General features: G+C 45.5%; 1 protein-coding gene across 1 annotated transcript in view; it reads left to right on the top strand.

Annotated features, from left to right (window-relative positions):
• LOC141056810 (uncharacterized) overlaps window positions 1-12,666 on the top strand; it is a 61,637-nt gene extending 48,971 nt beyond the window's left edge. Inside the window, exons 8-11 of the mRNA XM_073553290.1 lie at window positions 571-694; window positions 773-870; window positions 4,440-4,530; window positions 8,947-12,666. Of these exons, the coding sequence (XP_073409391.1) occupies window positions 571-694; window positions 773-870; window positions 4,440-4,530; window positions 8,947-10,553 (1,920 nt within the window). The 3' untranslated portion in view covers window positions 10,554-12,666. The remainder of the gene's footprint in view (window positions 1-570; window positions 695-772; window positions 871-4,439; window positions 4,531-8,946) is intronic.
• The last annotated feature ends 3,735 nt before the right edge of the window (window positions 12,667-16,401 follow it).

Genomic DNA, 16,401 nt, shown 5'->3' with positions numbered 1-16,401 from the left:
AGACACAGGAGACGATTAATTAAAGTCACAAGAGGAAATGCAAAGGGAGATAGTATTGCAGCCAGAACACATACCAGTGATAGCAGACAGATACAGGGGTGATTGGGGTTCAGGAAAGCTGGGTGATGATGGTATTGCAGCCTGAACACATACCAGTGATAGCAGACAGATACAGGGGTGATTGGGGTTCAGGAAAGATGGATGATGATGGTATTGCAGCCGGGATACATACCATTGATATCAGACAGATACAGGGGTGATGATGGTATTGCAGCCGGGATACATACCATTGATAGCAGACAGATACAGGGGTGATTGTGGTTCAGGAAAGATGGGTGATGATGTTATTGCAGCCAGAACACATACCTGTGGATGAAGCAGATCAATTGTCAGAGTGATAGTAATAGTGAAGCATAGTAATAATAATAATGAAGCATCTAGAGCAAGGGAGTCATTTTCAGGCATATTTCAGATGTTATCCTTAGAACGACATCCTTGGAATGACAGACTGACATTATACAGTAACACTATGAAGGGATCGGGTGATGACGGTATCATTGTATGTGTCAGGTTCCTATAAGGTGTCACGATGTCGCTGTCTATTTCTCCATGGAGGAGTGGGAGTATATAGAAGGACACAGAGATCTATACAAGGACGTCATAATGGAGGTTCCCCAGCCCCTCACATCTCCAGGTAATAGACAGGACTAAATACACACCGCATATAATATATGTAGAGAATGAATTCAGTCCCTGTATGTGTTTCCTCCAGATCTATCCAGTAAGAGGACAACACCAGAGAGATGTCCCCGTCCTCTTCTTCCACAGAACTGTAACCAAGAAGATCCCAGTGTTCCTCAGGATCATCAGGTAGATGGAGAGAAGGTGTCAGGAGATCTCCCCTATGATGTGTAGACGGCTGTGAAGGTCTTGTGCTCAGTCTTGTTTTATCCACCAGTATTATATGTTTTATACTTGTGTGATGAGAACGGTAGAGATGGCAGGATTAGAGCTGACACCAGTGACCGGAGGTAAACTTTTTACCTCCAATCACAGCTGAGCGGTTATGCTGTGTTCTGACAACGTGGGAACCACGGCTCTGTGACCGGCGGGGATGATTTTACCGCCAATCAGAAGCGCTACACCGGTGTTTACCGCACCTTCACACAGCTTGGGAAACACCGGCTTTTGTGCTGTGCATGATCGGCTATATTCTGCTATTAAATCAGCAAAAGTGTTGTGCCTGCCATCTGATGTATATACTTCTCATCAAGTTCTTGTTAAGTGAAGGAAAGTCTATTTTTTAACTTTGGTCTCCCTCATTCATCTCCATACTATCTGGTCTGGGCCTACAACGACAGCATGCAATCTCCGGAGTCGGGAGATATGACTCTGCTATAATGTATGTATATATATATATATATATATATATATAATTATACTATACTAGATGGTGGCCCGATTCTAACGCATCGGGTATTCTAGAATATGTATGTAGTTTATTTATGAAGATTTAAGAATAATGCAATGAATGTTCGGGCGGTGTAGAAAATTGCTTTGGAAAGGCTTCTGGAATCGACTTTGGGATTGCCCCTTGCAGACCTGGGGGGCTGGACCCTCATCTGACCTTGTTTTCCCTGGGCACACCGCTGGTGAAGGTTCCCTCTCTGCCTGCTGCACGCGCCATCTTCTTCCTTTGTGGTGACGTCACCGCTACCCGATGTTCGGCCGGTGTGGAGATTTCCTTCTGAACAGTATCTGCATCCTGCCTTAGGCTTGATCTTTGCCGACCGGGGGTTTTTCGCCCTCCTCTGCTCAAGTTAAGGCAGGGCACATCGTTGGTGAAGTTCCTGTGGAGGACTGCTGCGGCGCCATCTTCCTCCACCTTCAGTGTCGTCCCCGGGCGCGACCAATCAGCGACGCGGGATTTCCGTTACAGACAGAATTAGACGAATATATGTATATACTAGATGGTGGCCCAATTCTAACGCATCGGGTATTCTAGAATATGGCCAAATTCGCATGCGTTTTGCCACAGAAAACATGCATTTTTCACGCGCGGAATTCAAGCGCATACCAAACGATTTGAAGCATCGCTTGGAATGTGATTGACAGGTTGGTCACACTTGTGAAGCATAGTGTTTTTGACAATTGTGATCAACTTTTTACTATTGATTGAAACCACAATTTTTTGCAAGTATTTAAATAGGCACTTCAACACATGAATCCACACTTGTGGGTAAAAAAGAATATTACTCCTTCTTATCCAAAATGAAGCGAACCACAATTATATTACAAACATGTAACTTTATTAAACAAAATAAAGACATTTAAAATTGGCTACATATTCATTGTTTCCTGATAACCTACCCCAAAAGGGGAAAAAAACAGCAGACAATTATCTCTGTTTTGTTTAATAAAGTTACATGTTTTTAATATAATTGTGGTTCGCTTCATTTTGGATAAGAAGGAGTAATATTCTTTTTTGTCCGCAAGTGTGGATTTTTACTATTGATGATGCCTATGCAGCATCAATAGTAAAAGATAGCATGTAAAAAAGAATAAAAAAAAATTAAAAAAAGGTTATTCTCACCTTCCGACGGTCCCCGGACTCTTTCTTTCCTCTCCACGCTCCCGGCATCTTCCGTTCCCAGTTATGCTTAGCGCGAATTACCGGAGATGACGTCACTCTCGAGAGCGCGATGCTTGCGAGATTGCGACGTCATCAGCGGTCTTTCTCGCAAAGCATTACTGGGAACGGAAGATGCCGGCTGCGTGGTTAGAGGCGGGAGAGCTCCGGGGGCCGTCGGAGGGTGAGTATATCACTATTTTTTGCTTTAATTCTATTTTTACAGGTTTATGGTACCCACGGTCCAGAGGAGTCTCCCGACTCCTAGCGCCGCTGATCTCCCGACGGTAGCGGTGGCGTGTGTCCTTCAAATTCCGTACTGCGCCTGCGCACTGCGCCTGTCGCTGATTGGTTGCGGCCTGCCGGCCACGACCAATCAGCGACACGGGATTTCCGTTACAGACAGACAGAGTTAGACGATTATATAAATAGATATATATATATATATATGTTATATATAGCTGACCCGTGGAAGCGCTGATAGGCCGTCATCAGAGTTTACTCACTCCTTTCTTCAGCCTCCCGGCCATGAAGTTTTAAACTTTTGCTACAAGTAAACTACGGACTTTCAATATGGATCGGTGAGTGCTTCAGTCCTTACTTTCTTTGATGGTGAAATTATATATATAGATATATTCTGTATATATGTGTGTATGTGTATATGTTTGGCAAAGTCATATCTCCCGACTCTGCAGATTGCTGCTGTCATTGTATTATTACACAGGATTCTTATGATGTTACATCAGATCATCTTCTTCTCATTCAGGTCTCTACAATATCGGATCCTCTCAGTGAAGATCTTCTACAAAAGAGAACTTTCCTGATTTACCCATCAAGGATGGATATGGACAGAGACAAGATGGCGGAGAGGATGTTACACCTCACCCTAGAGATCCTCTTCCGTCTCACTGGAGAGGTGAGAGATTCTGATGACGTCACATTACATCATTCTTATCTGTGGGAATAACAGATGGACAGAACTGGAGAGGTGAGGACTCTGGAAATGTCTGTAGTGAGATTTATTAATGTGTCTCTCCATAACCAGGATTACACAGTGGTGAAGAAGACCTCTAGTGATCACTGTCAGGACCCTGTGTCTGAGGGATGTGGAAGACCCCTGAACTCAATCACGGGGCCTCCACCTCACCCCCTGATCCATGAGGACATCAATGACCAGAAGATCCTAGAACTCACCTACAAGATGATTGAGCTGCTGACTGGAGAGGTGACACTGCTGGGAATGCTGGGACATTATACAGTAACACTATGAAGGGATCGGGGGATGACGGTATCATTGTATGTGTCAGGTTCCTATAAGGTGTCAGGATGTCGCTGTCTATTTCTCCATGGAGGAGTGGGAGTATTTAGAAGGACACAGAGATCTGTACAAGGACGTCATAATGGAGGTTCCCCAGCCCCTCACATCACCAGGTAATAGACAGGACTAAATACACACGGCCTATAATTATCTGTATGTAGAGAATGAATTCAGTCCCTGTATGTGTTTCCTCCAGATCTATCCAGTAAGAGGACAACACCAGAGAGATGTCCCCGTCCTCTTCTTCCACAGGACTGTAACCAAGAAGATCCCAGTGCTCCTCAGGATCATCAGGTAGATGGAGAGAAGGTGTCAGGAGATCTCCCCTATGATGTGTAGACGGCTGTGAAGGTCTTGTGCTCAGTCTTGTTTTATCCACCAGTATTATATGTTTTATACTTGTGTAATGAGAACGGTGGAGATGGCAGGATTAGAGCTGATCATAGATGGGACTTCTCCATCTGTCGGTGACTTTTACAATATTTGTTTCAGGGTGAAGATCTGACCCATATTAATACTACAGAGACATATGTGAGAGGTGATGAGTGGTGTAAAGAGAAGATTCCCACATATGACTGCCCAGGTGAGTAGTAACCACTGTATGCAGAGAAGTCACAGATTCCTCTCAGTCACCGGCTGTGGCTGCTTTATCGGTGGTGTAGTCCGGCCGTATTACCATGATCACCATTTTGCCTCTAGACCACAACATTCTCCTCCACCCAAAACTGTTCAAATGACTTTGGGCAGTGAAAGCCCTTTTCTATAGAACTTAAAACCTGGAGGATCCTCCTACCCCCTGGTATTAGTGTGAGGGTGATCCCTTAAAGAGAGATCTATATGATTACTTGTACCTAACCCAATATAGGCCGAGTGCGCGCTTAAAGAGTCACACCGAACACAGAGTTAGATGTCTACTCCTTTCTCAGCAAAGGCTTGCACACAACTGAAGTTTATTCTCAAGACAAAGAGACGGGAAATGGGTGTCACACCATCTTCTGAGTAGCCAGTGTCAGTCTATGATAGGTCCATTTCAGCTTCACTTCCATATATGGTATCCAGTATCTCAGCTTCTGCATTCCAAGGATTCCTTCCAAGGTGTTGTCTGAAGACACAGACGCCATCTTGGTACACCATATCTGAACTGACTTATATAAGGTTAGCTGCGTTGTACAGTACCATGAAAGTGAATGTAAATTGAAAAACGCTGTGCACATGCTGCAGAAAAATCTGCGTGGAAACGCTGCGGGTTCATGTCAATTCTTTGTGCGGATCTGCAGCGTTTCTGCACCCATTGACTTGCATTAAGTCGGGCATATCCAGAGCAAAACCGCAGATCTAAAAAATATCTGCGTTTTTGCTGTGGATGAAACGCTGCAGATCGGGAGGGGGGGGAAGAGTGGGGGCGGCGTGTCGGCGGAGACTGTCTGCTTGTGTATGTGTGTGGGCGGTGACTGTGTGCGTGTATGGGCCTGTGTGTGCGGGGGTCATCAGGCGGTCTGCCGGGCTGTGCGAAGGTCATTAGGCATATGTCAGGGCTGTGCGGGGGTCATTAGGCATATGTCGGGGCTGTGCGGGGGTCATCGGGCGGTCTGCTGGGCTGTGCGTGGGTCATTAGGCATATGCCGGGGCTGTGCGGGGGTCATTAGGCATATGTCGGGGCTGTGCGGGGGTCATTGGGCGGTCTGCGGGGCTGTGCGGGGGTCATTAGGCACATGCCGGGGCTGTGCGGGGGTCATTAGGCATATGTCGGGGCTGTGCGGGGGTCATCGGGCGGTCTGCTGGGCTGTGCGTGGGTCATTAGGTATACGCCGTGGCTGTGTGGGGGTCATTGCGCGGTCTGCCGGGCTGTGCGGGGGTCATTAGGCATATGTCGGGGCTGTGCGGGGGTCATTGGGCGGTCTGCCGGGCTGTGCAGGGGTCATTAGGCATATGCCGGGGCTGTGCGGGGGTCATTGGGCGGTCTGCCGGGCTGTGCGGGGGTCATTAGGCATATGCCGGGGCTGTGCGGGGGTCATTGGGCGGTCTGCGGGGCTGTGCGGGGGTCATTAGGCATATGCCGGGCTGTGTGGGGGTCATTAGGCATATGTCGGGGCTGTGCGGGGGTCATTGGGCGGTCTGCTGGGCTGTGCAGGGGTCATTAGGCATATGCCGGGGCTGTGCGGGGGTCATTGGGCGGTCTGCCGGGCTGTGCGGGGGTCATCAGGCGGTCTGCTGGGCTGTGCGGGGGTCATTAGGCATATGCCGGGGCTGTGCGGGGGTCATTAGGCATATGCCGGGCTGTGCGGGGGTCATTAGGCATATGCCGGGGCTGTGCGGGGGTCATCGGGCGGTCTGCTGGGCTGTGCGTGGGTCATTAGGCATACGCCGTGGCTGTGCGGGGGTCATTGGGCGGTCTGCCGGGCTGTGCGGGGGTCATTAGGCATATGTCGGGGCTGTGCGGGGGTCATTGGGCGGTCTGCGGGGCTGTGTGTACTACAAGTCCCATCGGGCTATGCCTGCTACACTGTCAGTGCTTATACACTTAGATTGGAAGGAAGGATCATCCCCGCGCTGCCGCAAGAAGAATTCCAGAAATTGTAGAGGTGTTAACGTGGTTTCTTCTACGTGTTTGGGGGGTTCAGGTGACCCCTTCATCAGGACATACCACAAATATTGTACCAAATCATTCTCAAACACTATCCGAAGCCAGGAAACATCTAGAAAAGATTAAATTACAAATTAATCTAATTTAAAGATAAAACCACTGCTGCCCCGAAGACACTGAGAGGTAATAATAAATCTGGGACCAAAGGAGCCAACTCTAATTCGGATCTGTCCAGTTCTCTCCCTCTTTCACTTCTTGAGTTATCCATTCATGATACCACTCCAAGCATGTTGGTACCTTCACTAACCACTATCTCATTAGGTCCTGACGACCCTGATACCTCCACTCCACCAGCCCCACCAATGACACTATTGTAGTGGATCATTCAGATGCCTCTAAATCCGGGACGGTTCCTCTTTTACCCCGGGCAATAAAAAAACTCCCAACTGAACCAATTTTTTGTACCCAAAACCGTAAAAATAAAAAGCACTACAGAGGAACTAGGGGAGGGAGAAAAAGAGGAAAAATACCACCTTAACCCCTCCATCGCTAATGAATTAACTTCTAATATTTGTAATCTTTCTGACTACAAACTCTCTGAAAGTGAGGAATCCCTCCTATCTAGAGGATTGTCCTTCTGTCTCTCCAACAAACCTAAGGATTTTAATTTATTTTTAGATTTACAAATTTTCATAAGGAAATTAAACCTTAAAAGACATTTCTTTATTAAGGAAAATAAATCCAACCCTCCAACCAACACAGAAAATACTGAAGAAACAGATGAATGTTTTCACCTGAACGTACCTGCTAAGTCTAAATTTTATCCTGTTGAGGACAAAAGCCACCATCTATCTATTATCTATCTATCTACCCTTCTATCTATCTCTCTATCTATCTATCTATCCTTCTATCTATCTATCTATTATCTATCTATCCTTCTATCTATCTCTCTATCTATCTATCCTTCTATCTATCTATCTATCTATCTATCCTATAGCTATCTATCTATTTCTCTATTTATTTATCCTTCTATCTATTTATCCTTCTATCTATTATCTATGTATCTGTGTGTTATGGAGTGTGGGTTGGACAAATGTAAATGAGGAGGTTGGACAGAAATGACATCACAAATCTTTTTTTTTTGTTAAATAAGATATCTTTATTTAGCTTACAAAAACGCATACAAATCCGCCTGAAAAACCGCAGCAAAAAGGCATCAAAGACGCAACTGAGTTTTCTCCCAAGAACTGTGGATTTTGTGCGGAAAAATCCGCGGCAAAATCTGCAACGTGTGCACGCAGCCTATATGTTGTTTGCGCACACTGCAAGACTCAGAAGTGAGAGCGGATTTTGCTGGATTGGTTTATGGAAACCTTGTTGCTTTTCAGCAGCCTTTGAGCCACTAATAGTGCGGGAACCTCTGTTTTTCCATTGACAGATGATGGACCTGAGTGAGGACTTGTTTTTTGTGAGATGAGAATTGGTGTTATTTTCGCCTACATAACATTGATTGGTTTCTTTATATTTGATACTAGATGTGTGCCCGATGCTATCGCATCGGGAGGGCAGTAACATCACGATGGGGGCAGCTTTGTGGTGCTGGGGGTGGCGGCCCACCCACTTCCATGCAGTCACAACTGGCAGGAAAGACTTTGTTTTGCGATCTGTGCTGGAGATGGTGTGCGGCGCTTCCAGAGGGTGGCCGCACCCAATCTCCAGCACAGGCCTCAAGTCGCAGTCTTTCCTGGTGACTGTGACTGCATGGAGGTGGGTGGGGAGGCAGCGGTGGGATCCGGCGCATGTAGTCAGACAGTGGGTCCTGGCGGGGGTCTGGCGGTGGCATCCCTCTCATTACTCCCCCCTCATTACACCCTCTCATTATACCCCCTTTATTACACCCCTCTCTTTATACCCCCTCGTTACACCCCTTTAACAGCCTCATGATCGCAGTGATGGCCGGGATCCGAGCGGTGGCCGGGATCCGAGTAGCGGTCGGGATCCCAGCGCCGGTAGGGATCACAGTGGCAGCCTGGATATAAGCGGCAGCTGGGATCCCAGGGGTATTCGGGATCGCAGCTGCGTCCTGGATCTGAGCGGCATCACTTGGGTGTACCAAAATAGCGGTCGGCGTACTTCCGGTGCGGCGCAGTGGATTGTGGGATTCGGGGACATCCAGATGGAAGTGGATGACAGACAATTTAAGGCAATTATATATATACATTTGGGAGGCAGAATGAACAAACAGTTGAACACCGCACACTACTGGCTCATCCAACAAGGTTTTCAATTAGACTGTGAACTGTCATTGTCTTGGTAAATAAAGTTTTTTACATAGCTTGCCATTTTTTAAGTAGAAGTGTTGAAAAATATAAACCTCAAGGATATTTTATTTAAAAAAATTGTTTATTATGTTAGATGACTGTACCAGGAGATCAGAGGGACAGCTGACATCTTCAATTTTTAAATCTGATGATCTTGATATCCTACAAGATACACCTGAAATGAATGCCGTTACTCCAGACACATCATCATCCGTTCACAGCAAAGATCTGTCATCTGAACCTATGAAACATGTCCCATCTTCTGATTCTTTACTGACTACTAAGGAAAATCAAAGTCACAAAAGAGGCATTAAAAAACAAACTGCTCCTAAAGCAAAGAAGTCATTTTCATGTTCAGAATGTGGTAAATATTTTACACGGAAATCAGATTTTGTTACTCACCAGAGAATTCACACAGGGGAGAAGCCTTTTTCATGTTCAGAATGTGGGAAATGTTTTAATCATAAAGGGAATCTTAATGAACACCATAGAACTCACACAGGGGAGAAGCCTGTTTCATGTTCAGAATGTGGGAAATGTTTTATCAATAAATCAGTTTGTGTTAAGCACCAGAGAATCCACACAGGAGAGAAGCCTTTTTCATGTTTAGAATGTGGGAAATGTTTTGCACATAAATCACATTTTGTTACCCACCAAAGAACTCACACAGGGGAGAAGCCTTTTTCCTGTTCTGAATGTGGGAAATGTTTTGCACATAAATCACATTTTGTTACCCACCAAAGAACTCACACAGGGGAGAAGCCTTTTTCCTGTTCAGAATGTGGGAAATGTTTTAACACTAAATCAGAATGTGTTACGCACCAGAGAACTCACACAGGAGAGAAGCCTTTTTCATGTTTAGAATGTGGGAAATGTTTTAACACTAAATCAGATTGTGTTATGCACCAGAGAACTCACACAGGAGAGAAGCCTTTTTCATGTTCAGAATGTGGGAAATGTTTTATCAATAAATCAGTTTGTGTTAAGCACCAGAGAACTCACACAGGGGAGAAGCCTTTTTCATGTTCAGAATGTGGGAAATGTTTTAACCTTAAAAGGAATCTTGATGAACACCATAGAACTCACACAGGGATGAAGCCTGTTTCATGTTCAGAATGTGGGAAATGTTTTAGCAGTAAATCAGCCTGTGCTAAGCACCATAGAATCCACACAGGAGAGAAGCCTTTTTCATGTTCAGAATGTGGGAAATGTTTTATCAGTAAATCAGCTTGTGCTAAGCACCATAGAATCCACACAGGAGAGAAGCCTTTTTCATGTTCAGAATGTGGGAAATGTTTTAAACTTAAAAGGAATCTTGATGAACACCATAAAACTCACACAGGGGAGAAGCCTGTTTCATGTTCAGAATGTGGGAAATGTTTTATCAGTAAATCAGCTTGTGTTAAGCACCAGAGAACTCACACAGGAGAGAAGCCTTTTTCATGTTTAGAATGTGGGAAATGTTTTAACAGTAAATCAGATTGTGTTAAACACCAGAGAACTCACACAGGAGAGAAGCCTTTTTCATGTTTAGAATGTGGGAAATGTTTTAACCAGAAATCAGATTTGGTTAATCACCATAGAACTCACACAGGGGAAAAGCCTTTTTCATGTTCAGAATGTGGGAAATGTTTTACAAGGAAATCAAATTGTGTTAAGCACCAGAGAACCCACATACAGGAGAAGCCTTTTTCCTGTTAATGTGGGAAATTTTTTAACCAGGAAGCGCTTCTTGATCGCCATCAGAGCAGTCACACAGAGGAGAAGCCATTTTCATTTTCTTAATGTAGGAAATATTTTACTTGGAAATCAACTGTTAATAAACATCAGAGATGTCACATAGGGGAGAAGCCTTTTTTTATATTCATAATGTTGGAATAGTTTTAACCAAAATTAAATGTTCTTAAATGGGTTGTCTCTTGTCATTCCTCATGTTTGCTGACAAAAGGATAAAACTAAACTTTATTAATTCCAAATATAAAGCTATACCCATAATTCACCCCCTGAAGATTAGTCAGAAGGTGACTAATAGAAAAAACATATACCCCACATCTCAGTATATAGGGTGAGGTGAGGTTTACACACTCACTCTCCAAGCCTCTCATTTCTGCGGGTTTCATCGTCCTCACCAAAGGCGACTCATCAAGAGACTATTTAATATTGACCTATATTCAAGTGAGACTAAGCGAAAAAAAAAACTATAATCATGTATCATGTTATTCAGAACAGTCAGAAAACTAGCCACATATTGGCAGATCCCAGACCTCAAACTATATACTTCGGAAGGTTATAAGCCCCTCCAGTGTCAGGAATAGATAGTATGAATTTGAATTTACCAAATGGCTGCAATGAAACAAAGAGTGAAAAATTTAAAGCGGTCTGAATACTTTCCATACCCACTGTATCAGTAAAAATAACTCCTCTTTATTAGGTAAAGTATAAAAGAATTGCGCCATTTTCCGATATCCGTCGCTTCTCCATTTTTCATGATTTCAAGTTGGGTGAAGGCTTATTTTTCATGTCAAGCTGACTTTTTTAATGGATGCCATTTTGGTGCAGATACGATCTTTTGGTCGTCCTTTACTGAATTTTAATGTTGCGGTGACCAAGAAAAGTAATTCTGGGGTTTTGACATTTTTTCTCGTTACGCCATTTAGCGATCGGGTTAATTCTTTTTTATATTGATAGATCGGGCGATTCTGAATCCGGCTATAACAAATATGTGTATGTTTGATTTTTTATTGTTTTATTTTGAAAGGGGCGAAAGGGGGGTGATTTGAACTTTTATATTTTAGTATTTTTAAAAACATTTTTTTCTACTTTTGGCATTGTGAAGACATACAGCATTGTATCTTAATTAACCAGATGACTATTTTTAGCAAACGAAAAATAATAGAATGTTATCTGTATGTTGGCTTTAAATTTAAGTGCTGATTTCTGGTTGGTCAAGAAAACAGACTTTTGCTTGTGTAAGCCGGTAATATTGACTTTTATTGTGCGCTTATCCTTGATCACTAGTGATGTTTGCTGATATGCTAATTATGCATTGTGTTATGGAGCCAGTTTGCTGACTTCTAAAGCAGAGAGGGAAAAACTATGCAAATAGTTTAAATAATCAAGTAATGCAATAATCTCATCTCCATTCTTACCCTTTATGTAAACACTGAATGAGGGACACTTGTTAAGTCTAAAAATAGGTTACATGCCTCTGTATAAAGAGACTGAGAGAGAGAAACAGCCAGAGAGATTCTGCCAAGACATCTATACATCCAAAGGACAAGAGACAGGACAGCAGCCATATTTTCACAAGGGACATGGACCTATCATTCTATAGGAAACAACCTAGGGGTTTTCAGCCTTGGTTGGAAGAATACAGATCTGCTTCATTGACCATCACTGAACCATGGATACGTTCGGAGAAGCCAGATTGTGGTCTTTGGATCAACTGGCCTTGTACCTTGTATGGACTCAATGGACTGTCATCTTCCTACACTTATTGTTACATCCTCTCTGTGTGCGGGCCACAGGTGGAGTAGTCGACCCTGGAAGATGAAGCCAGGTTGTGATCCTTGGATCAACTGGCCTTGTATGGACTGTCATCTTCCTACACTTGTTGTTACCTCCTCTCTGTGTGCGTGCCACAGGTGGGGTAGTGACCCTGGAAGGTCTGAAGTCACAGCTGCTATTATCCCGGCGGGTTAGTGGAGGGTGAGACTCTGTAATGTCCACCATCTTGGGTACTGTGCTGGGACTGTTCTTTGTGTTATCTGCCTGTTTTGTAGTTCAATAAAGCATTGCCACACTTTTATCCTCACCCTGTGTTGTCTGAGTAGCGTTTTGAACATGTTAAAAGGAGAGCGGGAGTTCAGCAGGACAATGCCTGGTCCATGTGGTTTTGGCTAGCGGGCGGCGCTCATAGCATTCCGGCAGTGCCAAGCATAGAGGTCTGCTGGAGACCTCTGGTTGTCATGCCAGCCCATCGGTGACGAGGTCACCGATGGTGGGATTTCCGGAAATCTTGCTGGAAGTGCCGCTGTCAGAGGCTGTTAGGGGCAAATGGCAGATGTTCAAAACAGCTGACATGTGCCGGAAAAGATGTGGGCTCACCCCCGGAGCCCACATCAAATGGAGGAAGTACATTTACGCCCGATGTCAGAGAGGGGATTGTTTTTACAGAGACAAAAGTAATTAATCATGTACAGTATACATACAATTACAAAAATACACAGCTTCTAATGGTAAATAGTATAGAGTTACGACAAGAAAATATAATTTGTGTAAACCATGTGTAGATATAAAAATTCAGGCAAATGTATATATCACCTGGAGGCTGTGCTGGGCTGCATGCTCTTATCATCTCCCACGTCGACTACTGCAACCTCCTACTCTCTGGCTCCCCTCTAGCACTCTGGCTCCGCTCCAGTCCATCCTACACTCTGCTGCCCGACTAATCCACCTGTCTCCCCGCTATTCCCCAGCCCCCCCCTATGCCAGGCCCTTCACTGGCTTCCTATTGCCCAGAGGCTCCAATTCAAAACCCTACCCATGACATACAAAGCCATCCACAACCTGTCTCCTCCATACATCTGTGACATGGTCTCTAGGTACCTACCCGCATGCAACCTTCCATCATCTCAAGATCTCCTTCTCTACTCCCCCCTTATCTCTTCTTCCCACAACCGCATACAAGACTTCTCCCGTGCTTCCCCCATACTCTGGAACTCTCTGCCTGTAAAAAATGCGTATTCTTGTAAAATACTTAGGACTAGTTACCAGATGAAAATGTAGTGGTTTATGTGAATTCTTCCATCAAAGAAGATTATTACAGAAAAACATAAAAATAGGTGAAAGATTGTCCATTAGTTCATAGCATGTATTCTTTCTCTGGGATCTCACATGGCAAATGGCGTCTGTCTCTCTTAGGCTTCTTACGTAGTAAAGTTGCATCTCAGCTGTCTGTCCATTCAATGCTATGTCCGTGCAGAGATGACATCTTCGCGTCTGTGTCTCATGATGGGGAGGGAGCAACAGCGACCTCTAGAGTAAACCCCCACCTTAAATATACATCTTTCAAAGCATGTGATCTCCACATATGGAGTTGTCTTTAACATGAGCTAAACTTAAATATGTAGTGGAGTTGACATTTAACATGAGCTAAACATGCTAAAATAACACATGCAGTGTCAGCGGAAGGCACTGTTCAGCACAGAACTGAGTGTAATAAGAAATTAACGGATTATTAATATTTAACAATTCCCCCTTTTGAGGGAGACAGACATTAATTGGAACCCTCAAAATATAATGAGATCTTCTTTCTTCTTTTCTTCTTCTTTGATAAAATAGTTTAATATCAATAATAATAATATCAGATTATTGTTATACGTACTCGATGACATAATTGATGTGAATTCATGTTATGGTAAGCCGTGAACAATATTCATATAAAATATGTATAATTATACTTCCCTAAACCTAAATTGAAGCATCTCAGGTTCAGTCATCATCATCTGATGTCATCCGGTCTTCATTTTGATGTCTTCTTGGTTCTTTTAAAAAACACAGTTTTTCGATAGCATATAGATGTTGTAGAAATCGTGTTGTGTCAAGTCAAAGTCCATAAATTCAAATGTTGATAACAAAGTCTATAGATGAAATGCAGCTTTAATATCTGTGCAGTGTCACCTTTAAAAACCTGGGCTTACATTGGCTCGCCTTGGATATTCTGGAATCCTCCATCGGTACTGGTCTTTGAACAGCTGTGATGTCTTTGGTCAGCAAAGCAAGGGTTAAAATGACTCTTCCTTGCTAAACATAGCACCATAACCAGTCCTCAGTCCCAGTGGCGGATCTTAATAGGGGCGGATGGGGCGGTCGCCCCGGGCCCAAGGTTTTTTGGGGGCCCAGGGAGCAGGGGCGGGCTGGGCCGGGTGGCAGAGAGGCAAATGCCCCCCCCGGGCCACTCCCCCAGCACCTGTACAGGGCCGGCCGTGCCCTGTGCTGTGACGCCGCCGGCAGCAGACAGCCGCCCGCGTCACAGTCTATGGGGCCGGCCGGGTCCGGGAGCTGTGCACGGCCGTCGCAGTCATCTTCGGCTGCTCAGCTCCGGCTCCCTCCGGCTGCACTTCCGGGTCAGATGTCGGGCATGCGCAATGATGTCATCGTGCACGCCCGACATGTCCCGGAGGATGCTGAAAGCAGAGGCGCTGCTGGGGAGCGAGCCGGCTGTGAGGTAAGTATGGGGAACTTTTTTATTTATAAAATGAATTAAATGGGGGAGGGGGTGAGTGGGGGCTGTACACAATGAAGGGGGGGTGACTGGGGCCTGTATCTGATGAAGGGGGGGTGACTGGGGCCTGTATATGAAGGGGGGTGACTGGGGCCTGTATCTGATGAAGGGGGGGTGACTGGGGGCTGTATATGATGAAGGGGGGTGACTGGGGGCTGTATATGATGAAGGGGGGGTGACGGGGCTGTATATGATGAAGGGGGGTGACTGGGGGCTGTATCTGATGAAGGGGGGTGACTGGGGGCTGTATCTGATGAAGGGGGGTGACTGGGGCCTGTATCTGATGAAGGGGGGTGACTGGGGGCTGTATATGATGAAGGGGGGTGACTGGGGGCTGTATATGATGAAGGGGGGTGACTGGGGGCTGTATATGATGAAGGGGGGTGACTGGGGGCTGTATATGATGAAGGGGGTGACTGGGGGCTGTATCTGATGAAGGGGGGTGACTGGGGCCTGTATATGATGAAGGGGGGGTGACTGGGGCTGTATATGATGAAGGGGGGTGACTGGGGGCTGTATATGATGAAGGGGGGTGACTGGGGGCTGTATATGATGAAGGGGGGTGACTGGGGGCTGTATATGATGAAGGGGGGTGACTGGAGCTGTATATGATGAAGGGGGTGACTGGGGGCTGTACGTGATGAAGGGGGTGAGTGGGGCTACACAGGATGAAGGGGGTTGAGTGGGGCTAGACATGATGAAGGGGGTGAGTGGGGTTGTACATGATGAAGGGGGTGAGTGGGGGCTTCACATGATGAAGGGGGTGAGTGGGGCTGTACAGGATGAAGGGGGGGTGACTGGGGTTGTACGGGATGAAGGGGGTGAATGGGGGCTTCACATGATGAAGGGGGTGAGTGGGGCTTCACAGGATGAAGGGGGGATGAGTGGGGGCTTCACATGATGAAGTGGGGTGAGTGGGGCTGCACATGATGAAGGGGGGGTGAGTGGGGCTGCATATGATGAAGGGGGGTGAGTGGGGCTGAACATGATTAAGTGGGGGATAAGTGGGGCTGCACTTGATGAAGTGGGGGATAAGGGGGACTGCACATGATGAATTAAGGGGTAAGTGGGACTGCACATGATGAATTAAGGGGTAAGTGTGACTGCACATGATGAATTAAGGGGTAAGTGGGACTGCACATGATGAATTGGGGGTAAGGGGAACTGCACATGATGAATTAAGGGGTAAGTGGGACTGCACATGATGAATTGGGGGTAAGGGGGACTGCACATGATGAATTGGGGGTAAGGGGCACTGCACAT

This window comes from Dendrobates tinctorius, unplaced genomic scaffold (genome assembly GCF_039654945.1).
Source record: "Dendrobates tinctorius isolate UK_male_01 unplaced genomic scaffold, ASM3965494v1 ptg000200l, whole genome shotgun sequence".
Taxonomy (NCBI): domain Eukaryota; kingdom Metazoa; phylum Chordata; class Amphibia; order Anura; family Dendrobatidae; genus Dendrobates; species Dendrobates tinctorius.
The sequence above is the reverse complement of the archived record's forward strand: the minus strand, read 5'-3'. Positions and strand labels throughout refer to the sequence as shown.